Source organism: Mus pahari, chromosome 15 (assembly GCF_900095145.1).
Source record: "Mus pahari chromosome 15, PAHARI_EIJ_v1.1, whole genome shotgun sequence".
NCBI lineage: Eukaryota > Metazoa > Chordata > Mammalia > Rodentia > Muridae > Mus > Mus pahari.
In genome coordinates, this window is record NC_034604.1 from 68,275,054 (window position 1) to 68,299,963 (window position 24,910).

At 43.8% G+C, this 24,910-nt stretch overlaps 1 protein-coding gene across 2 annotated transcripts in view; it reads left to right on the forward strand.

Annotated features, from left to right (window-relative positions):
- The window catches only part of Dym (dymeclin), a 265,401-nt gene that overhangs the window by 70,410 nt on the left and 170,081 nt on the right, over positions 1-24,910 (forward strand). For both annotated transcript variants that reach the window (XM_029546929.1, XM_021214259.2), the window contains exon 9: positions 22,321-22,503. In XM_029546929.1, the coding sequence (XP_029402789.1) occupies positions 22,321-22,503 (183 nt within the window). The remainder of the gene's footprint in view (positions 1-22,320; positions 22,504-24,910) is intronic.

Consider the following 24,910-nt stretch of genomic DNA (forward strand, 5'->3'; position numbering starts at 1 on the left):
TCTCTGTGTAGCCCTGGCTGTCCTGGAACTCACTCTGTAAACCAGGCTGGCCTGGAACTCAGAAATCCGCCTGCCTCTGCCTCCCGAGTGCTGGGATCAAAGGCGTGCGCCACCACGCCCGGCCAGGTTTTCTTGTAGTTGTTTTGCTCTCGGTGTCTCTCTTCTGACTCAGTCCCGAGTGCAGTGCTTGTTTGTCTTCTTCCTACAACAGCCAGCCACTCTCCCATTCCTCAGGAGCCGGGGCCGTGTTGGCTCAGAGGAGGAAAAAACACTGTGGAAATTACTCATACGGCAAAGATACAACTAGAACTTTTGTTTGTTTCTGGTGAGAGTAATGGCAATTCACATATAGTTTTGTTGATGTTGTAGTTTTTGTTTTTAAAGCTTTTTCAGATTCATCAAGTGTGAACTCAAAAACTGGTTAGATGAATTGTAAATTAATATAATGCTTTATTTTGCTATAATACATGCAGATAAACATATAGTCATAGTTTTAGAGTATAAGAAATTATAGCACTATGCTGTCAGTATAAGACAAAGACTCAGTTGATGTATCACTGTTTTGGAATGAGTGCTTTCATTTTTTAAAGTTAATGTATTATTTTAAATTTGCAGCTGATTTATCATTTAAGCTAACCACAGAATTCTAGAATCACCTGACATACTTTAAAAAAATCTATTCATCTGTCTGCCTGTCAGCATTCCTAATCCATAGATACAGAGTGAGGTCTGGTGCCAGCACTGGACATTTAGGATGCTTTTTATCCAGTTTTAGGATCACTGATGCTATCCATCCTCAGCGTCCTTTGTGCCTGTTGCGGGGGCTCAGCCAGGACTAGCAGTTGCTGAGAAAATCCATTGTTTAGAGGAAGCATTGGTGGGCTTAGCTGAACTCATTATGAAGTGTTTTCTCAGTGATGAGGCCTTGTTACTATCAACTTTTTTTTTTAGATTTATTTTTAATTGTGTGTATGTGTGCATACATATGCGACTCCAACAAGCACATGCATCTGTGGAGGTGTGTGCGTGTGTCTGTCTGCCTATGTGTTTGTGTATCTTTTTTGTGTGTGCATTCAGGAGCAAGAGGACGTGTTGGATATCCTGGAGCTAGAGTTAATAGGTGTTGTGAACCTCCAGATGTGGGTGCTGGGAACCCAACTCTGGTTCTCTAGAAGACCAGCAGGCCCTGCTAATTGCTGAGCTGTTTCTTCATCCCCAGTCCCTGGCTGCTAAATCTCACTGACTGATTTCTAACACTCATAAATGGGAGACCTTTTGTCCCGGGTTTGTGAGGAATGGAAGAGATAAGTGTGTAGAATCTCATCTAAGACCATGACATCTATCCACGTGCAGATGACTTTGCTGTCAGACCTGATGCGCCCCGCTAGTGTTCAGTGGTGAAAACAACTAGAATGGTGTAAAACAGAATGAGAATGGAAGTTTAATTAGAAACAAACCGCGATGAGAGAACCCTAGGGACATTTATGTTAAAACTCAGAGCATCTATGTTCCTGGTCTGCTTAAACTTTAAATCATATAAAAAAAAAAGTTTTAAAAGACTGATTAATGAATATGCCTGCCACATTCTTGCTTTGTGTCCAGCTGGCTCTTTGTTTTATGTGGTGCAAAATTTTGTCAGTGACAGAAAGGAAAATTTGATTATTAAATAGATATTTCCACAAGAAATTTCTTCCTTCCTAAGTGAACTTACCTTGAAAACAGTTGCCACGGTACCCTTTCAGCTCATCTGAGCCCAGGGACTACAAGGGTGAACCGCCGTGCCAGCCTTGTATGTGGGCATTGTGGATGGAACGCAGGTTCTTGTCACAAGGAAAGCACTTTGCTGGCTGAACTGTCCTCCCAGTGCTGTTTACTATAAAATTAGCCCAAACGTTTAATAGAGAAAATTTGATGCTGACTCAATTTGAATTATAATAAATACTTCAAACATTCATTAAACCCATGATATTAATGGTCTTGGTGATAACCAGTAAGGCAATTAATGCCTCTTAATCTCTAAGCACATCGTCCTATGCTGTTAAACATGTATTATAAGCAAATGGTCCGTGACCCTCACGACCACAACTTGTTATGTGTAGGGCCTAATGTGTGTTCTTAAAGACTGGCCTGACCTGAGGTCGCTGTGGCAGCTGCTGTTGGTTCCCCCTGGGTTTAGAACTACAAGTCTAACATCAAGATGCCAGCACACTTGCTTCTTGATGTGGGTCCTCTTCCTGGCTTGCTGTTCTCTCATGGGGACCGGAAGGCTTTGTGTCACTTCTTACAAAGTCACTGTCATACCATGGGAGATCTGCCGTGCTGGCCTCTTAGAAATATACTACTACCCAAAGATCCATTTTCTGATTCTGTTCCTTAAGGGAACTTTAACATATGCTTTTGGAGGTAACAAAGAAATCCATCCATCGCCAGGTGTATTAGTCATTTCTGTGTTACTGCAGTGAAATCTGGGGCAGACTGCTTTATAAGGAAAGAGAGGCTTCTTTTGCAAAGCTCACAGTTGTGGAGATTCCCAAGTCCAGGATTTGGTGTGCTGGGATGGCCTTGCTGGTGGAGTCCTGGGGCATTACCTGGCAAGGGGCAGGGAGTGCCTCAGCCTGTCTCTTTTTAGTGTCTTTTTCATGAAGACACCAGTGCTTAGTCTTAAGGGCTCCAACATTATGGCCCCATCTAGTTAATTTTTTTCTATAGGCCATGAACCTTTAAGCACCATAGTTGGATTAAGTTTCCATCCATCTTCTTTATATCATTAACATAACTTTGGTTTTAGTCTCCCTTGTGAGTCAGAGGACAGCCATATTGAAACCCTAGCTACATATCAAGTCGACTGAGCTGGAGTGGATGGTGCTGGCTTATGGCTTTAATCCTAACAAATCGTATGATCTATCTTGTGCGATGCTAGCTGGTGCTGTGTTCCGGTAAATCATTGTTTTAAACCACAGCACTGCTTAGTGGGATGGTGAGAGTTATGGACCAAGTAGATCAATCTTAATCCTGAACACCAGTTACGAATACAAAATGGATATTTTTATTTTCTGGCTTTGGATATTTGCATTGTTAGTATTACATTTTGGAGGACAGGTTCTAGAATATGACAATTTGCCACTCACTGTTAATAGTTACAAGTACTGAACTCTGGATTACATTAGGGTGCGCTAAATGAAATCCACCCTTGTTAGCTCTCCTGTCCTGGTGGAATGAGTATGGCACACATGTGTCTTCTTATCCACAGTCTCACTTACCTCACTTACCTGAGGCTAACTGAAAAGGCCACTGCAAAATCCCAGAAATGAACAGTTGGAAATTCAGTTTATATTGGATGCAGTTCTTTTTTTTTTTTTTTTTTTTTTTGGTTTTTCGAGACAGGGTTTCTCTGTGTAGCCCTGGCTGTCCTGGAACTCCCTTTGTAGACCAGCTCAGAAATCCGCCTGCCTCTGCCTCCCGAGTGCTGGGATTAAAGGCGTGCACCACCACGCCCCACATCTGCTGCAGTTCTGAGTAGTGCAGTCAAAGCTTGCACTGTTGTTCTCTGACCTGCTCAGGGTGTGGCCCCTCCCTCCCTCCCTCCTGTGTCTGCATCTGCTGGGTCTGGTAGCACCCATTTGTCACTGTCTTCTGCTACTCTTCCTTCTTCCGCCCTTCTTCACCCTTTTTCTTGCACCCTTTCAGCTCCCTAACACTAGATAGGAGAGAAAAAAGGGTAGAGAGGAAAGGAAACAGATCCTGAATCAGGGGTTGGAAAGGGGTTATCTGTAGACTGCTTCCTGCTGAATATGGGCGTGAGTTCCTTGGGGCAAGTTTGATGGTCGCCATCAGGATATCCAGAAGGGATTAACCAAGTGGGGCAAGCCTGTCCTGACCATGGATGGCACCATCCCTTTCAGACCTGAATGGAATGAGCGGAAGGAGGAAGTGCACTGGAGGAAGCAAGCATTCTCTTCCCGGTGTGTCCTCTGCAGCTTGATGGACCATGACTCTGAGCCCTGAGGAGTCTTTTCTTATTTAAACTTGTTTCTCTCAGGTGTTTGTCACAGAAAACTGACCATCTCACAGGATATAGGCAGAGTCGGGATAGTTAGAAGTATTTATGAAGCAGTTGCCTTTTGTAGGCCTTATTACTGATAGAGAAGTGATGCTCCCAAGGAAAAGAAGGGATATTCTGTCTCCTGTATGATAGGAGCAAGGGCAGAGAGCACGTGGGTTTTAAAGAAGGATGTTCTCTTTGAATACAAGTTTTCAGTTAAGATGGATAAGTGCTCTGAGCCTGGAGGCTGAGGATTACTTTGGAAGTTGAAAGACAGCTGCAGGAGAGACAGTGGCCCAGAGCAGAGACCCACTAGAGATACATCACACAGTTAAATCAGAGCAAGCAGAGCAACCACCAGCTTGTTCTTTGGTTGTGTGTACTTGCCCTAGGACATGGTGTAAATGGAGTAATGCATGCGGTCAAGGTCAAGTGTAGGCTTGGAAAGGAACACATGAGAGGGACACCTACCTGGTGCGGGGCCCGAGCCTCCGGGATGGCTGAGGACGAGTGCACAGCGAGGCTGCTGACGGAGGGAGGGGAAAAGCTATTTGAGTCAGGGACCAGAAGACCGACCTGACTGCAGCTGGTCATCAGAGAGAGGAAGACGGGGATTCAAAACTGCATTGAAGTGTAGCAGTTAGTTCAGACAGCCGGTGGCCATGGTGTGAGTTAGTAAGGTGCGTGTATAGGCAGTCTGTGGCCATGGTGTGTTGACATGGGCGGAGGAAATGCCAGCAGGCGGGACTAGGGCCACAATTTTGCGTGAATTTTTTTGGGGCATGTTGAAATGTTTTAAACAGGATGGTTGTGTGGAGGATCAGACAGTGAAGTAGGTGCTAACATTATAAACGTGCAGGAGTGCTGCTGTCTGTCAGGGACAGGGCAGGAATGTGTGAGGGGACAGTGGTCTGAGGAGTGATGCCTGAGAGGATCCCTGAGGAAGAACTGTCCCGGGGACACTCAGCTAGCTTCCTGTGAGTTCAGGGCGTTCAAAGAAACAGACTGAAAACACAAGGTTTTCTGATGAAAGATGTCTGTTTCAGAAGGTGAGTGTCTTAGTTAGGGTTTCTATTCCTGCACAAACATCATGACCAAGAAGCAAGTTGGAGCCGGGCATAGTGGCACACACCTTTAATCCCAGCACTTGGGAGGCAGGCGAATTTCTGAGTTCGAGGCCAGCCTGGTCTACAGAGTGAGTTCCAGGACAGCCAGGGCTACACAGAGAAACCCTGTCTCAAAAAACAAAACAAAACAAAACAAAAAAAGAAGCAAGTTGAGGAGGAAAGGGTTTATTTAGCTTACACTTCCATACTGCTGCTGTTCATCACCAAAGAAGTCAGGAGCTGATGCAGAGGCCAGGGAGGGATGTTTCTTGCTGGCTTGCTCCCCCTGGCTTGCCTGTTCTCTTATAGAACCAAGACTACCAGCCCAGAGATGGCACCACCCCACAAGGGGACCTTACCCCTTGATCACTAATTGAGAAAATGCCTTACAGCTGGATCTCGTGGAGGAAATTTCCCCAACTGAAGCTCCTTTTTCTGTGATAACTCCAGCCTGTGTCAAGTTGACACAAAACTAGCCAATACAATGTCAAAGGGCTGGTATGCGGAGACATGTGGGGGTGTGTATGCCATGTGACTCTGAGCCCAGTGGGATGCAGCTTATGCCTCTGTTGGTCACGGTAACTGGGAATATACGACATCGTGGCTGATGGTCTTGATCTTTCAGGGTAGAGTAAATAATAAATCCTACTTGTAGTATGTGACAATTTGTCTTTATGAGGTTGTCGATCCCTTGGCCAGGGAAGTATTCAGACCTCTGGGAGCCTGTCTTATCATGTGGTTAGATCTGTCCAGTGTAAAAAGGCATGCCTTTACCAGTTATGAATCACTGTACCCTTGTAGGTTAGCCAGAAAACCCACACCACATTCATTCATCATTTCTAAGCTCACTTAATCATCTTATACATTAAAAAGCTAGAGCTGCTGTGGGCTCGTATCTTGCCCCGCCACCGGGGTGCTGGGCAGACAAATGTGGAGATGTTAGGCTGGTTTTACTCTGTGCTATCACTGTCAGGTGCTGGACTAAAGGGAAGCACCAACACGCCGCTCAGGGGGCTGGAAAAACAGGCTAACACGTGGGAGGCTGAAGCTGGGGCTTCTGAGCTCCCAGGTATCCTGTCGCTGCTAGAAAACCACACAAAGGAGTTGAGAACAAAGGCTTAGAGGTCCACGGGCCTGCAATGAGGCTGGGGTCAGGGCCTCCCTAATTCCTGGACATCCAGGCATACATATGTGTAAGACATACATACATGTATTATCTTTATAAAAATTATACACATTTAAATATAGTGGCAGTAATTCATTACATCAGAGGACAATCTGAGCAAGACCTCCAAGAGGATAACATAGTGTTTGTTGAAGGAATGAAGCACAAGTAAGGGCCATCCGTTAGGCGAAGTCAAGAAATAGAAATGCAGTGCCACAATGGGCAGAGCCCGAGAAATGCTACGAGCAGAAACACTACTTTCGCCTTCGTGAAGTCGCCCTTTCCTCTGGGGTGTGGTTCTGTGGAGCAGGAAGGACAGGGGAAGGATGATGGTTGAGAGAGCCTCCTCTAGAGACGGAACATTAGTGGGATGGGGTGTAAGTGCTCCTGCTGGAAGGCTGCGAGAGTGCAGGTGCTTGCAGAGCCTTCCTCCTAATGTGTGTGCCCTTAGCTGTGAGGGTGCTGCTGTCGCACCTTAGCTTCCTTCCTTCTGCCCATCCCGCCCCACCCCCGTCCCTTGGGTGTGGTGTCTTTAAGCTTTATTGATTCTCTGTCCCTTCAGTGTAATCTTTAAGTGAATGGTTTGTAAATTTTATGATGCATTGTTATTCTGACATCATAAGAACCGCATGTTGACATTTTTCAGTAGATGAGATTAATAAAAAGTTTAAAGTATTTAAAATTATGCTATCAATAAGACTGCCTTTTGATATAGATATATTAGTAAAAATCTGTGTACGTTTTTAAGTGTTTGCTAATTATGGTGACTTGATAGTATCTGTCATTTGTGCCTTGGGAAGCCCTGTCATGCAGGACTGTGTTTCTTACTAAAAAGGGGAGCTAAGTCTGTTTCAGGGTCTTGGAAATGGATGGGAAACAGAGAATTGGTAATATTTTCTTTGTTTTTATCTTATAAAAAGATAACAAAGAAGCCCACGTTGGTAATCAGAGGGTCAGCTCTGCTGGGTCCTATGCTTGTGCAGGGATGGTTACTCTTTTTCTTTTTCTTTCTGTCTTTCTTTTTTCTTAATTTTTAATATATTTATTATTATTATTATTTTCTTTATTTACATTTCAAATGCTATCCCGAAAGTTCCCTATACTCCCCCTCTTTTTTTTTTTTAAAGATTTATTTATTATTATATCTAAGTACACTGTTGCTCTCTTCAGACACACCAGAAGTGGGCATCAGATCTCATTATGGATGGTTGTGAGCCACCATGTGGTTGCTGGGATTTGAACTCAGGACCTTCGGAAGAGCAGTCGGTGCTCTCAACCACTGAGCCATCTCTCCAGCCCCGTTACTCTTTTTCAATCTTTGATTTCAGTGCAAGACGTTTTTAGAAAAAGTCTGTGGTTCCACTGGTTTTAAGTAGATATTTTTTTTCCTTCTGAGAGCTAGTTAAGGCTGGGCAAACTTACAAACTCCCTGAACCACAGTGGGTTTTATTATGCTAAAAGGGAAGGAGGGATGGGCCCCTGTCCTCTTCCTTCAGGAAACCTGGGGCACCGTGCAGCAGTGACTTCCTGGCAGATGGGCTGAGGGGGCGTGCCAGTGCCAGCCTGGTGACGCTTTCTGCTCTTGGGATCCTCACATAAGGAGCAAGGTTCCTCTCTGGCCTGGCTAGTGTCTGCTCTGGAACCTGCTTGTTCAGTCAGTGCTGTCAGGATAGGACACAACCCCAGGAGCCTTCTCAGGCCCTCCCGAAACCCTGCCTTCTCCCTTCTCCATGTTACATGTTTATTACACATCATTTCCATTTGCTGATTGTGTCTTGGTAACCTCTGAGTTCATTACTCTTAGATCTTCTCTTTTAAATCTCCACATGCGCCTCCCCATTTCAAAGCGTCTACTCTCAGTGCCTCCCTGGCTTTCTTCCCAGTCCTGCCTTATGGTAGAGGTGGTGCTGTAGCTGCCTTTGTTAGGGCCTGGCTCAGCATGCTTCAGAGGCTGTCTTCCCAGCATAACTGGGATGGTTTGGAAAAAACTGCAGCCATCTTTCTCCGATTGTGCCTTGCCGTCAGGGAGCAAGTTACTGGGGCCCTCCTACCTTTGCCCACAGTGATCTCACATGGGACCTGTCTTGGTCTTTTCTTTTCATCAGGAGGCAGTACAGAAAAATTACCTAAAAGTAGGAGTGCTTTGTCACGTCTGCAGGACTTTGGCTAGTATGCCCTCTTCATAAGTGGTTTGTAAATGCTAACATAAGCAATGTGCTTAAGATTTGAGAGTGGAAAACTTTTATTTGTAGATTCTAAATTGATTCTTTCTGGGTGTGGGTATTACTAAAGTTAATTTTTCTTTACATCTTTTAGTATATGAAATTAGTATCTTAATTGTTTATAACAAAATCATAAATATTTCAGGCTTCAATCTTGATTTTTATTTGGCAAAAATAAAGAATTTCATATACATATTCTTACATATCATAAAAATTAATCTGCAAAACTTGAAAATTGAAAGCTTTGCTATTTTTCTATTTACTATAATTAGAAACAGTGATGGATTATAGTGGTGCACAGTAACCAAACCACCATGAAGAAGGGATGTTTGCTCTTTGGATGGTTTGTCTGGATGGTTTCACATGCCACAGTTTTGCAGTATGACAGCTGGGGACAGAAGAGGTCTGTAGGAAAACTGCAAGTCCTGGTACTTTGCCAGGCGGGGTGGGGCTTTGCGTTGTGGGTTGAGTGCACACTGTATTGTTTGAAAAAGAATTTTTAAAAATATATATGTGAGTACACTGTTGCTCTCTTCAGACACACCAGAAGAGGGCATCAGATCCCATAACAGATGGTTGTGAGCCACCATGTGGTTGCTGGGAATTGAACTCAGGACATCTGGAAGAGCAGTCAGTGGAAAAGAGCCCCCAGTGGAAAAGACTTTTTAAGTGGGGGTGCTTATGGGGCAGTTTCAAGACAGGGTTTCCTGTGTAGCCCTGGTTGTCTTGGAACTCACTCTGTACTGTATGTCAGGCTGACAGATGTCCTCCTCCTTCTGCTTCCTGAGTGCTGCGATTAAAGGCATGGGCCATGACACCTAGGAAACGACGTTTGTAAGTGAAACATAGGAACAAGAATATAGATTGTTAGCATTTACTTCAGTTAATTATCATAAAATCAGCATACCCACTTAAATTAAATGGTTCTTGTATAACCAGAATCTTTTCTTACCCATTTTCCTAACGATTTTTCTTTCCACCAGCAAAGAAACCATAATCCCTACTTAGAAAACTAGACTGTTTTCAGTGCCCACACCAAGGGATGGGCTCCGTCATGACATCTATTAGACTTCCTCTTGGTCCATCCTCTTCTCCCCACCAGGGATCTGCTATTGCAGAGTAGTTTTGTCTGAGTGTGAGCTTTACACTCACAGAATCATGTGGAATATATTTTGTATTTGTGAAATCCACATTTTGTGTAAAGTACAGTTCACTGGTTTTTATTACAATGTATTATCACAATTTTAGACCATCATTTTACTTACTCCTTATGCAGTAACATGCATTTGGTTTATGCCTGAACTTGGGCTATGCTCATGGTCTCTCCATTTCTACATTTCTTACCTCCATGCTTTTCAGTACAAGCCTTGGTTGCCACACTGAGGTTCCCAGTGCTGTTTTTCCTTCTGAAACTATGTTTGGTTTTGTTTTTTCTTTTCTGTCCACTCGCCCCTTTGCATTGTAGACCTGCATAAGAGTGATCACTATAACCATGCATAAGAGTGATCACTATAACCATGCTATATTAGGCTGTTTTAAAATCTTCTCTGCCAAAGGAATTAGGTGTTCTTTACAATTCAGCCTTAGATAAGTTCTTGGGACAAGGTCAGAAAGCAGCCACATTCTTTGCCAAAATATCACAAGAATGATCGTTAGCCTGCTTGCTAATATTGCTGCCTCCTGAAACCTCGTGAGCTGGGCCTCCATAGTCCACACTACTCTTGGGACTCAGGTTCTTACAATGTTCAACTACCATTACTAGTTCACAGTCCCGAAGCCTTCCGCCTTCCTCCAACAGACATGGTCAGGTCTGTCACAGCAGCAGCCCTCTGCCAGCACCTACCTTAGTTTTCCTTAGCTACTTTTCTATTGCTGTATTAAAACATCCAGGACCAAGACACCTTATGGATAAGAATCCATCATGACAGTGGACAGTGTGGCAGCAGGCAGGCATAAGGAGAGAGCTGGAAACTGAGAGCTGAGACTTCACATCTCAACCCAGACAGGAAGCAGAGAACAAACTGGAATGGCTGTCAGCCTTCCCCCAGTGACATTCTTCCTTCAGCAAGGCCACACACACCTCCTGCGTCCTACCCAGTCCATCTGGGGCCTAAGAGTTCAGATGCCCAAGCTATGAGGGACATCTCATGCAAACCACCACATGACCTTTGTGTGGTAACGTTGTAGCTGGGGATATTTCCCAAGTCCTCTAGGAGTGAGGGAGGCAGCCATAGCAGTGAGATGTCTACAGGTAGATTTCTGTAGCCATCTTGAGACTTTATGACCCTTACGTGCACCAATTACCTCTCTGTGGGTGTGAGGCTCTACAAGTCAGTAGCCTACTGGAGCTTTTATGTTCTCAGACCCTAGCAGATGGTTTCCAGAACTTGATCCACCCAGGTCCTGTGTATCCCCCTGCATGTCAGGGGCTGCTTCCACGGCTGCCCCCTGGCCTCATTTCACCCACCCCCTACCCCCACAACTCAGTTGTAAGTTATCAGTTTCCTGTCAAGATGACACCTGGCTATAGCTCACTGATTCAGGGAGACCCCCACCCCACCCCTCCTCACCTCCAGAAGACCCAAGTTCAGCTATGCCTGCAACTGGGTTTGAGCTCTGAGAGCCATGGGCTTGTCCTGCAGGTAGGACTCTCAGTGACTTCGCTGTCAGATTTTGCCTCACCCCTTCTGTGACTTTGACCTACTTCTGTGACACTGCTCCCATCCACAGCAGTAGCTTCTTGCCTGCCTCTTACTGTGAAGCTGGCAAGGCAGCGTCACAGTGCCACCATCTATCACACCTCTGTCCTCATCACATTTTCATTCTTGGGAATAAATATATTTAACTTAGAATTTCAAAATGGTATTAGCAATAGATTCATTTTTGTTTTTTTTAAGACTTCTATTCCTTCATTGTTTGTTTATATGTCTGTGAGGGCGTATGATTTGTGTGTGGGGTTACCCACAGGGGCCAGAAGAGTGTCAAATCTAGAACTGGAGTTGTAGTTACTTGAGAGCCGTGTGGGGTTCACAAATGATCTCTGGCTTCCTAGAACTGCAGTAAGAGCTCTTAACTGCTGAGCCGCCTCTCCAGCCCAGGGAGCTCCTAACTGCTGAGCCGCCTCTCCAGCCCAGGGAGCTCCTAACTGCTGAGCCGCCTCTCCAGCCCAGGGAGCTCTTAACTGCTGAGCCATCTCTCCAGCCCAGGTTTTTTGTTGTTGTTGTTGTTGTTGTTTTTTTTAGTTAGCTTGAATTCTTTTACTTTTTGCTAGCTTAATTTTACTTTCAGAGATTATTTGGAAGACCCAAGGACTATAATTAAAAAACAAAAACAAAAACGAACAAACAAAACACTGGGAGCTTCCTTACTGTGGCCTTAGGAACAGAAGGAAACACACTGTAACTTTCCTTTATTTTTCTGGTAAAAAGAATTTTCTCTTTTTCTTTTTGCCAACAGGAAAATGCAGCTCCATTAAGGTTTTTGGTCATAGATCAGAGGCTTGGGTCTACAAGAAGTGAGCTTTTGGAAGAAGTACGGTCCAGTATCATGGGCCAGTTCAAACTACAATGTAGGCAGTGGCAAGCTGCCTCCTCCACCCTCTGAGGAAAGGCAGCTGTGAGTGCAAGTTACCAGAGACAGGAAGGTGGGCGAGCGACTGAGTGAGGGTGTGTGTGAGTGTGCGTGCGCGTGTGTGTGTGTGTGTGTGTGTGTGTGTGTGTGTGTGTGTGTGTGTCTATAAGAAGCTCCCAGATTCCTGGGAACAGTTTGAAAGAGTAAAAGAAGCCATCCTGAAAAGGAATCTGTTTTCTTTGTGCAGTTCATCCAGGGAAAGTTCGCTCCAGTTTCTCCTGGTAATGAAGATGAACAGCTGTGAGGGAAACCCAAAAGCAGCGTTTAGGTTGTATCTTGAAGAGGCTCTGGGGTTGTGTTTGTTGTGGGTTGAATTTTCTAATTGTGTGTTTTCTCTGCCTACAATCCTGGTTCAAACAGTGGTGAACACACTTGTGCACAGTCTTGGGCGGACTCTGGGTGGACAGGAGTGACCTAAATTTCACAGATGTGTCATAGATAAACAGCCAGCTCCAAAGGGGAAATTGGTTCCTGACTTTTTAAAAAATTTTTTACTATTAAAGTTTTTTTTTTTAATGTGCCAACTATTTCAACTTTCTTCAGAAGTTCATGTGAAACAGCAGGATAAGTTTCATTTTTTTCCTTTTTTAACATACTATTTATATTGAATCTTTGACAATTTTACATCATGCACCCTGATCACACTTACTTCCCAATCAACCCTTCCATGTCCGTCCCCACCCTTGTGACCGCCCTCTTCCCCTAAAAAATGTAAGATAAAAGTTAAAAAAAAAAAAAGTCCAGTTTGTGTTATCCGTACACTCACTGGCTCACAGAGCACGGTCACACTCTCAGTGGGCCCCCTACACGCCTGCCAGGAGCCTCCTACTCGCCTGCCAGGAGCTATCAATTGGGGAGAGCTAACTTCAGTATCCTACCACACTCTTAAAGGTTCTTTTCAGTGGCTTTCTGTTTAGGCTGCTACCTTTTGGAGGGAGGGGTAGGTGCTATAAAAGCCTTTTTAAAATCACATCTGTCTGTCTGTCTGTCTGTCAGGCTTCTTGGCAGTAAGCACAGGCAACAACTCACCAAGCCATCTTGCAGCTCTGTATTTCCTACATAGGTTTAATTTTTCTCATCTGTGTCATGAATTATACCAGGAAAAGTTTTGAATACATTAAACTTGTGATACATAGTTGTCAGTGAGTTGGTGAGCATTACCCAGATTTTTCAAATGAGAAGTGTTCCTTCCTTCCTGGATCCTCTGCAGATGCCCCCTGCAGTAAACAGGGGGAGCTGTCAGATGGGCCTCAGCTTTCACTGTAGAGACCCCAGGAATGAGAACAGAGGCTCCCTCACAGCCCTCTGGGGACGGCTGAACCTAGGGGCGGCTGTGTACTGCCTCCATAATAATACTCAAAAGTCAATAGGTCAATAGGTCAATCCATTGCAGGGAACTATAGAGTAAGCTAGAGACTGGAGATATGACTATGTAGTTAAGCCCAGTTCAGTCCCAAGTGCCATGGCAGCTGACTTACAAATACCTATAACACTTTCTCTAGGTGACCCAACACCTGACCCCAGGGGCACCTGCACACATGCACACAGAGACGTATGCTGATACATACACAGTTGTAAGCATAATTTAAATCTTTTTAGAGATTAAAAATTTGTGAATTGTATGTTTACAATTTGATAAGATATTATATATATATCATAATAAAAATGTGGATTTATTTATGTATGTGCACCACATGCATGCTGACTGCGTGTGGCGGTCAGAAGAGACCATCTGATCATGGAACTGGAGTTACAGTGACGAGCTGCCATGTGGGTGCTGGGAATCCAACCTGGGTCCTCTGAGACAACAAACACTATCTAGCTCTTCACAGGCACTCTGTGAAATCGTTATGCTGTATATTCCATAAAATGTAAAATGTTACAATGTAGTATATTTCTACATTGAGCAGTTTATAGTGTAAAGAAGGAGTAAAATTGCTTGCCACAGTGAGTTCAGAGAAATACAATTGCTTATTTTGCTGCATAATATTTTTCATTTCTTTATAGAAGCATTTGTTAATGATGATATTTCTTAAAAGCTAATGTCTGCCCATTGTAATAACTGATGTCTTAGTCAGGGTTTCTATTCTTGCACAAACATCATGACCAAGAAGCAAGTTGGGGAGGAAAGGATTTTTTTCAGCTTACATTTCCACACTGCTGTTCATCACCAAAGGAAGTCAGGACTGGAACTCAAGCAGGTCAGGAAGCAGGAGCTGATGCAGAGGCCATAGGAGGATGCTGTTTACTGGCTTGCTTCCCCTGGCTTGCTCATCTTGCTTATAGAACCAAAGACTACAAGACGGCACCACCTACAAGGTTCCCCCACCCCATCACTAACTGAGAAAATGCCTTACAGCTGGATCTCATGGAGGCATTTCCTCAAGGGAGGCTCCTTTCTTGTGATAACTCCAGCTTGTGTCAAATTGACAGAAAACTAGCCGTACAACTTAATAAAATGACATGTATATAAAGATAAAAATACAGAATTACTTACATTGTCAAAAAGATATAATCAATGATTACATGTTAGTGATTTTAAAAAAGATTTTATTTTATATCATATGTATTAACTTTTTTGCCTGCATATATATATTCACACCGTGTGTGTGTCTGGTGCCCAGCAAGGCCAAATGAGGATGTCAGACCCTTTGGGACTGGAGTTATGAACAGTTGCGAGTCTTCATACAGTTGAGAGGAACTAAACCTGGATCCTTGGTAAGAAGAGCTATCTTCTGTTGGTGATGATTTTACCTCCAAAACCATCAGCCAGTTACCACGCCTTTCCCTCTGTGTTAGAGTTTCTATTGCTGTGATGAAACACCATGACCAAACATCAAGGGGGGGGGAGTGTTTATTCATTTCACTGTTCATCACTGAAGGAAGTCAGGACAAGAACTCAAGCAGGGCAGCAACCTGGAGGCATGAACTGATGCAGAGGCCATGGAGGATGCTGCTTACTGGCTTGCTCAGCCTGCTTTCTAACAGAACACAGGACCACCAGCCCAGGGATGGGACTGCCCACAGTGTGCTGGGCCCTCCCCATCAATCGCTAATTAAGAAAATGCCTTACAGACTTGCCCACAGCCACATCTTACGGAGACATTTGCCCTCAGTTGAGGTGCCCGCTCTGAAGTGACTTTAGCTTGTATGTCAAGTTGGCATAAGACTAGCCACCACACCTCCCTGCTTCTATCCCTCTCTCCCCAGTAGCTGCCAAGTCTTCCCCTCCTCCTCTTAAAACTTGTTTGTTTAAATAAAATTATAGGGCTGTATTCGAAGTTCTGCTGTATATTGCATTACATTTTCTGGGTGGGTGAGCAGGAATTTGCTGCTCCTCCCCCCGCCGTCCTCGCTGGTTTGTAATTGCTTGAGTTCTGTTGGAATGCATCTGTGTTCTGAGTGAATCCCCAGCAAGCCAGCGAGTGGGAACTGCCTTCCTTTCACTCTTATCCATGGCCTGGTATGGTCAGGTTAGCACATTGACAGGTGGATTGGTGTGCGTATCCTTAGAGCGTACTAAAACACTGTGATGTGTTATTGTTTACAAGTCTTGGTTTTGCGGTTTTCCTTTTTTACACAATGATATATGAATGAGGGTTTCTATGCTCCACAAAAGGGTCTAAATTCTGTTGTTTTCATTTTTTTTAACATAAAATCTTCTGGACATATTTTCCCGCTCCCCAACTCTGTACCCACCCATCCTTATGTTAGCTCTTTACTCCTTCACAAAAACAAAAAACTTAAAACCAGAACATCCCCTCACAGATAAAAATCAAAACAAAGGAACAGCAAAACCAATAAGGAAAGAATAGCAAAACAAGGCAAAGTCCTCAAGTAAAACCACTGACTACTTCTGGGTGCGGGGCTTGCCCTGCTGTGTGGTCGATGCACCCAATGACACTCCATGGGAAGGAAGCTCGTCTTCGCTTTGCCAGTAGGTCTGAATTACAGTTAGCTTCTTGGTTAGAGTTCAGACCTCATAATATACTTCCCCTCTCAGTGCTGGGACCCTGTGTGGCTTGAGTCACTGCAGGTCTGTGTGCACAGTCTATCTGAGTTCATGTGTGCATCAGTCCTGTTGTGTGCAGTTAGGTTCCCCACCGCCTCTGGCTCTTAGCATCTTTCTGCCTTTTCTTCTGCATGGCTCTTTGAACCTTGAGGGGAAGAGCTTTGAAGAAGACATCTCATTTAAGACTGAGTGCTCTAAAGTCTGTCATATCCGGCACATGGTCCTAGTGTGAGTCTGTCTAATGTGTGTTGACTGAAGCACTGGTCTGTAGTATGTCATTAGGAGTGGTTTTATTGTTCTGTTCCTTTAGCATAGTGAGTATGTTAGGTTCTCCCTAGGCCCGCCCAGAACTCACCTAGCTCTGGTTCTTTCCACAGAGCAGTGCCAAATAGAGGCCCTTAGGTCCAATCAAGAAGAGGTGGATACTTCGGTACATTCCTGCAGCTGGTTGCGTCAGACCATCTTGCAGGAAGGCCACTATTTGTAGGTCACAGGGTTTGTAGCAGGGTGATCTTCATGACAACTTCTCTCCTGTAGCATACAGAGAAGCTTCAGCACCATTAACACTAGTCAGTACGGGTGAAGCTTCTAAAGTTAGGTACCAACGTGACACCTCTGTGTTTGATGACATAAGTAAATGTGGTCTTCAGCAATAGGAGCAGAAATAGCCTGGCACTCACCTGTGAAGCTGGGCGATCCCACAGTGCTCTTCTGGTCAGCCTGCTTCTGGCAATGGAGAGATTTACTTGGGAGCATAAGTGTCCAGAGGCACTGCGTTCTTGTTATCTGGAAACTTTACGTAGGTCACTTTCACACGTGTGTACATCTCAGGGACCTTCTGCAGTACTCCGTCCATATGGCTTCCTATAAGGCCTTTAGTGTTAGTTGTCCCTCCCACATTTCCTCCTTTACCCCCCCATCCCCTCCCTATTTAATCCCCTTGTTCTAAAGTCCCCTTTGTCTCTCCACTAATACTAGAGTCTGTGTCCCCTTCTTTGGGAGATTTTCTCCTTCTCCCTGGTTCCTTACATGATACTTAACCTCTATGGTTATTTGATTATAGTACACATAGTTAAGGTTTCAAAGCTATCCACATATAAGAGAAAACATACGGTATTTGTTTTTTTGTTTGTCTGGGTTACCACATTCAGGATAATTTTTCTCTAGTCCATCCATTTACCTGTAGATTTCATTTTTCTTAATAGCTAAATAATAGTACACTATGTAAATTTATCAGTTGATGGACATTTAGGTGGTTTCCTATTTCCAGCCATTATGAACAGAGTAGCAGTGAACATGGATGAGCAACTGTCTCTGTTCTTTGGATAAAGTTTTCTTTGGGTAGATGCCCAAGTGTGGTAGAGCTGGGACTTGACTTAGACGGCCTCCCATCATCCTGCGGAACTACCACACTGATTTCCACAGTAGCTGTACCAGTGTGCACTCCCACTAGCAATGGAGGTTTCCCCCTCCCCTGCATCCTGGCTGGCATGTGCTGTCATTTGTTTAATTGATCTTGGTCATTCTGACCAGTATAAGATGAAATCTCAAAGTAGTTTCAATTTGCATTTCTCTGATGGCTAAGGCTGTTGAACATTTTTTTTTCATTTGAGTTTCATCCTTTGAAAATTGTTTAGATCTGTACTCCAATTTTAATTGGGTTTTATTTATGTCTTTTTTTAAAAAGTTATTTATATAGTTTAGATATTAACCCTTTTTTGGATGCGTAATTGGTAAAAGATCTTTCCAGTTCTGTCACCTGCCGCCTTGTCCTTGGCTATACAGGAGCTTTTCAGTTTCATGAGGTCCCGTTCACTAATTGTTGTTAGTGCTTGTGCTATGAGTGTCCTATGCCAACCAGCTCAAGCCTGTGCCCCTTTTCTCTTCTACCAGGTTCAGGGTATCTGGTCTTCATGTTCCAGTCCTTGATTTATTTGGAGTTGAGTTATGTGCAGGGTAATAAATACAGATTTATTCTCATTCTTCTACATGCAGGCCTCTAGTTTGATCACTACCAAAAATGCTGTCTTTTCTCCAGTATAGTTTTGACTTCTCTGTCAAAAGCCAAGTGCCTGTAGGTGTGTGGAATCATGTCTGGGTTTTCATTTTAATTCCATTGGTCAACACGGGTCTTTTCTGTTTCCAGATGAAGTTTTTGAAATTTGTCTTATCCATTTCTGTGGAGAATTGTGTTGAAGTTTTGATGGTGATTGCATTGAACTTGTAGATTTAACCTGGATCATTTCTTCTTCCTCTGTACCTATTATTGATACTTTCGGTCCTTCAGAGGACCCGTATTTTCTGAATGTTGCTCTCCTGCTGTGCTTAGTGTATGTGCATAACTTTAAAGACAATATTGGATGTTTTCTTTAAATTTTTCTGTTCTTGTTGGGCATGCCATGTGTATCTAATATCACCAGTCCAAATACTGAGGCAGGAGAATGGTGAATTCAAGGCTGGGATGGGCTTCATGATGAGCCCTGTTTATAAAACCAAACAAAAAATTCTAATTTTTTTATAGTCTAATTATTATCACTTATAAGGTTTTTTTGCTTTTTATTTATACTTATTTTACATTTTCTTTCTTAATTTATATGTTTGGCATCATTTTGTTATATATGTTATGAAATTTTCTGCCCATGTGTTACCCATCTTTTACTTCATTGTATAAATAGTAATTTAATTATATTACTATTATTTTTATATTTTTTTCATTTTATTTCTTGTCTAAGAAAAACCTCCCTTGCTAGGTTGTGGCCCATGGCTACAGTCTTAGCCTTAGGAAGCTGAGACCAGAGGATCAGGAGTTTTCAAAGCTACAGTTGCACAGAGGTACTCTGTCTCAATACAAATGACATGTGACATATATTTTTGTTTGTTTTGTTTTTTGAGACAGACTGTTACATAGCTCAAGCTGGCATTGAATTGTCCTTGACCCTCCTTTCCTGTGGGTGCTCCCTAAATGCTGGGGTTACAGCAGGGTCACCAAGCCTGGTGTGGCTCACACACACAAACTTCTTTAGCTAGTGGGTAAATGGTTACTTTTTAGTGTCCCAAGGACATTCTTTGCTTAGTGGTTTGAAGTAATAGCATTTGGTATGTTTAATTCACAAATCCATGTTCCAAAATCAGTTCTTTTGATACTTTTGTTTACTGCAAAATCTCATTTTTAAATGATTGTGGCTTCACAGAAGTGTTGCTTTGTGAGTGGGAAGATCCTCCTGAAACAGTCCCTGAGTTTCCTTTGTTTCTGTGTGGTGATATTTTATCTATACTGTGTTACTCAGTATCATGCAAATTCTTGTTAGTATTTTTATAGATGATATGCTAAAGTTTGGGTTTTCCTAGTGACAGACTTTATACTTCTTCAATACTATACCTTTTTATTCATAAATGTTTCCACTTTAATTCATATTTTCAGTGGCGTTCAGTCAAGTTCAATATATGTCAGCCCAAACATCTTACATATTTTAGGTTAATTGCTGGACAATTTTTACATTTATTTATTTGTGTATGTGTGCATCTGAATATGGAATTCAGAGGGAACTTGTGGACGTCAATTCTGTCCACAAGTGTGGGCCCTAGTGATTAAACTTATTTTAAAAGGCTTAAAGAGGCAGTAACAATGTATGGCTCCCACTTACCATATTTTAAACAATAATGGCCAAAATAACTGGCCACAAAGAATTGTATAACTGCAAAGGACCGGAGAGATTTGATGACAGCCGTCCTAGAGCTTGGCTTGCTTAGTTGGTCGATAGAGCATGAAACTCTTAATCTCAGGGCTCCAGTTGTAAAATAATATGAATTGTGCTCATCCCCAGCTAGCTTCAAATGAGTGAGACTCAAACTATGATTTCTTCATTAGGCGGCACGATGACTGGGGGTTCACCCCAACACTAGGCTGGCTGCCTCCTCAACTGTGCTCCCCAAATTTGAATCTTCCTGGGTTATTTCTGCTCCAGCAGTCTGGTGTCCTGGGGAGCCATTTCACTTAGGTGCGTGCCGCTGGTCCATCATGACCAATGCAGACCCCCTCTTCCCTCCATCTTCGCCTCCTCTGTTCTTTCTCTCTCCTTTACCTACTGAGCCATCACACTGGCTAAGTATTCCTAAACATTGTATTTGTTACTATTACAACTGGCATTAGGTCTACTTTTCATTGTGTATCACTGTGTATCAGAAGGCTTTAGATGTAAGTGGATATTTGTTGGTGTATGTTATTGTGTACAGTGATGCAGTTCATAAAGGCATTTTCGTATACAGATATTTCATGGACTTTGACACCCTGCCCATACTCTCTGCCTTCCCCCTTCCCATTGTTCTTATCCATCGTCCGACATATTCTCAGTTCCACTTCCACATCCCATACACACATGTGATTATAATGTACCTGTCTGAGTCTGATGACTTTCCTAAGATGATGATCTGTACTTGGATCTGTTTATCTGCAAGTCATACTGTTTTATTGTTCATGGCTGAGTAATACCACATGTCCTTTATTGATTTGTCTGTTGATTCTATGTCTTGAATGTTGCTGTAAACAGCTGTGTGAGTGTTTCCGGCTTGTTGATTCAGAGTCCTTTGGTGTCTGCTCGGGAGTGATACAGCTTGCCCATGCAGTAGTTTAGATCCGTCCTGCTCTCCACAGTGGCTGGACTAACGCACATGCCCCCCAGCAGTGTATTGGGCTCCGTCCCCTGCCATGTCCTTCACACCATTTTGCTGCCACTTGTTTTCTTAATGGTAGCTGTTCTGCCTGGCGCAAGGCAGAGCACGGCTTCCCATTCTTGGTGGTCGAGCGGTGCAGCACCCATTAGCAAGAACGTGCTTTGATAATGGGGTGGCTGCTACAGAAACGTTTCCACTAGGGATGTAATTAGCGTGTAATTTTACAGTGTCTAGTAGTTAAAAATGAGAAGAAACTGCTGAAAATAATTATAATGATACTTGAAGCTTATATGTTAGTGTAGAAACTGTGAAAACACATGAGACATTTTATTATTCTTTGGTGGTTTGTGGTGTGTTCGTGTGTGTGTGTGTGTGTGTGTGTGTGTGTGTGTGTGTGTGTGTACACATGTGTCTCTGACAGCCAGAATTCCAACTCAGGCATCATTCCTCATTTTCGATCTACCTTTTTAAAGTTAAAATTTTTATGAGGTAGGACCTATCACTAGCCTGGAAGTCACAAGTAGGCCAGGCTGCTGGACAGTGAGTCCTCGAGAGAGTCTCCTGTCTCCCTCTCCCCAGGGTAAGACTGCAAGTGTGTGCGACCACGTTTCTGTTCTACAAGTTCTCAACATCAAACATGGGTCCTCATGTCTCCAAGGCAAACATGTTACCAAATAGCTGTTGCTGTATCCCCTGCCTTTTAATGTTAAGTCTTTGGGATTAATTGTGTATCTGCAGCATAATGCAGTTTAGACTACACAGTGCTTGCTCAGCTGTAACCGGCTAGTGGCTGCAGTGTTGCGCTGTGGGTTTGTGAGTGTTCAGCCATATTGCCTACCAACAGCAAGCCCCTCCACAACTTTGAAAACACGGTTTACCTTCCTTGATGGTTTTTGGAAGGAGCCCAGTGCTCAGTGACAGGAAGGGGGTCCGCGCAGTTCCCATCTTCTCACTTGGGACCATGGGATCTGGATTTTTCCTTCGATCATGCTCATTCCCTCTTGAAGACATTTGCTCTAGAGCAGCTTTGTCCACTAGGAGCATAAGGAACAGTTTACAATGTCTAGAATTGTATTCTAAAAATTAAATTAAACTGGTGAAAATAATTGTGATGAAACCTTAACCGCATATATAAAATGACACCTCAATTCAACATGGAAAAAATGTGAAATCACATTAGTAAGGCACTATGTACTCTTTGGTGGTCATGTGTGTGTGTGTGTGTGTGTGTGTGTGTGTGTGTGTGTGTGTGTGTGTGTGTGTGTGTGTGTGTGTGTGTGNTGTGTGTGTGTGTGTGTGTGTGTGTGTGTGTGTGTGTGTGTATGTGTGTGTGTGTGTGTGTGTGTGTGTGTAGAATCCTCAAATAATGAACTTGTTTTTAATTAAGAGCATATTTCCATGTGTTAAGCATAAATGTGTAGAATGCTTCCATTATTGGTGGCGTGGTCCTAACTATATGTTTTCTTTCCAAGCTGGTCTCTGGACTGTCTTCACGCTAGGCGGGGTGGGCAGCAAAGCGGCCGCGTCTCCAGAACTTACGTCTCCTCTGGCCAACCAGAGTCTCCTGCTGCTGCTGGTGCTGGTGAACCTGACAGATGCCCCAGACATACCCAACCCCTACAGACAAGCTGTCACGTCATTTAAGAACACGCAAGGTTCGTGGTGGTTTTCCCTTGAATGACTTTTTTAGCAAGCGGAGGCTTGTTGTCTCCATTCTCTCTATCGGTGTATAGTTTCTGAGATGAGTGTCAGAAAAAATTGGAGTGTGTTTTCTCAGGCAGGTCATATAAGGCTTTGAGGAATTCTGTGGTCCTTTATGTCTATTTAATTTACATTTCTTTCAGAGGCAATCCGAGTATCTGAGTTTCAATACTAGGGACATGAATTAGCCTGTGAAACCTATATGACAGGGTGTTTTAAAATTCCAAAGTCTGTATTTTAGGTAAAGTTTTCTAGGGCTAATACTGTAACAGAAATAAGCAAAATTTTTTTTTGGGGGGGGGTTGTCTGTCTTGCAGCCTATGCCTGCCTGTGACGTAGGGAAACAGTATGGGCAGCAGGAGGGAACAGTTGTGAGTCTGCCCCAGTAATTGCTTCTTAGTGCATGAAGGAGTGTGCTGGGGGTGGGGGAGGGGGCAGGGCAGGGCGGGGTGGGAGGAGCTGTAACTACTGCCCCTAAAGCAGACTGTAAACGGGTAGTCCCATGCGGACAATGTAGCTGGGTGTTAGGAATCAGAAGCTTGTACTCTGAAAGGAAGGGTCCTGTGATGGGTGCTTGGATGGCCAGGGTAGGTCCAGCACTCATGCAGTACTAAGATGAGTGAGAAGTGAAGTTCTTGGGTAGGATTGTGAAGGTGTCTGAGTCCTGGTGCCACTCTGCTTCCTGCCCGTGCCGACTGCTCACAGTCAGGGCATTGGGGTACCAAGGGGTCACACCTTCTCACTCTTGAAAACAAGTGCAGAGTCCTCATCCATTCGTGCTGCTGTAATAGAGTACTGAGACTCGGTGATTTGTAAAGAACACAGATTTATCTCATGCTATGCTAGAGTCTGGGACACCAGCTAGAGTCTGGGACATCAGAGCCTCAGTGTTCAGCGTCGCTGAGCTGAGGCCCAGCTCTGCTTCTAAGGCACTGCCTTGAATGTGGATTCTTGTGTAGGAGGTGGGACGGAAGGCTCTTGCTGCGGGAGGCCTGCTTTATCAAGGCCTGAGCCCTCATAAGGGAGGAGCATGAGTGCCCGAACCACTTCCTGAAAGTCCTGCTGCTACCACATTCGCAGCTAAGATTTTACATGCACTTGGGGGACACAGGCATTGAAGCCATAGAGCAAGTGGGGAGTCAGTTCAGTTCAGGGGATGGAAATGGAAACCCGGGTGTGGTTTTCTGCTCCATTGCTGTCCTCAGTTTCTTAGTGACAGTGTTACTTGATGGCTAAGAAAGCTGGTTTTGGAGCTGAGCTGACCTGGGTTCACGCCACACCCTGGTCATTTTAGGGTGAGATCTTGGGCAGTTTGTATAATCTCAGGAGCTCTCAATGGTGGTGTCTGCAATATGGATATACAATCATACAGCACTTACATAAATACCAAGCAAGAGTAGAGTGTAAACCACAGCGAGGACTCACTGTATGGTGCTTACCAATGTTGCTTTTGCCACTTAGGCCAAAGGCTCATGTGCAGGTAGGACTGACCCCACTCGAGCCCTCAGAATTGAACCATGTCTCCACTTCTCCTATTTTGAGAGACTGTTATGTAGCACAGCAATTCTAGGTACTGACACCAGAGTCAGGTAGACTGTAATCTCTGTCTCAGGTGGTTTTTAAGAAATAAAAGAGCTTTTACTGTAGTGTAGATTCAGCAGTCATGGCTATTACCATGAGAAGTAATGTATCATAGAGGTCAGTCTGGGTTTGCTCAGGGTACTTGGGAAATTTTATTAAATCTTTCTGAACTTCTATTTCATCATTTCTTAAGTTGGGCAGGATAATGGCTCAGTCGTTGTACAGATTAAATAAGGGATACTAGGCATACACATCTGTACAGTGGCTCCTTCCTGCCGCTTGCTGGCTCAGCATGCGTAGATCTTGTGGATACTCTCAGGACATATCTATGTCAGTGAACTCAAGTATAGCATAGGTCATTATACTTAGTTGGTAAGCACTCTCCTGCTCTCATTGTAAAGAACTGCCGTGTCCAGACTCTTCTCCTGTGAATCCTGTAAAAAGTATGTAATATTTACATGTTTGCTGTATTGCTTACTTACCTTTTCTCTGTGACAAATAGCAAGCTATGGCAGGAAGGGTTTATTCTAGCTCATGGGAGGTTCCCAGGTCCAGTCCATTATGGTGGAACTCTGGCAACAGCCGCTTGAGAGGCGGTCACCGTGGATTTGCAGTCCAGTAGCAGGGAGTGCTGGCTGCCTGTGCTCACCGTGTTGTCTCCTCCCTGTGCTTTTATTTAGTCTGGGCCCCCAGCCCATGAAACAAGACTGTAAGGTTGTTCTTCCTACCTCAACTGACCTAGTCTGGATAATCCTACACAGACATGGTCAGCTCTGTTCT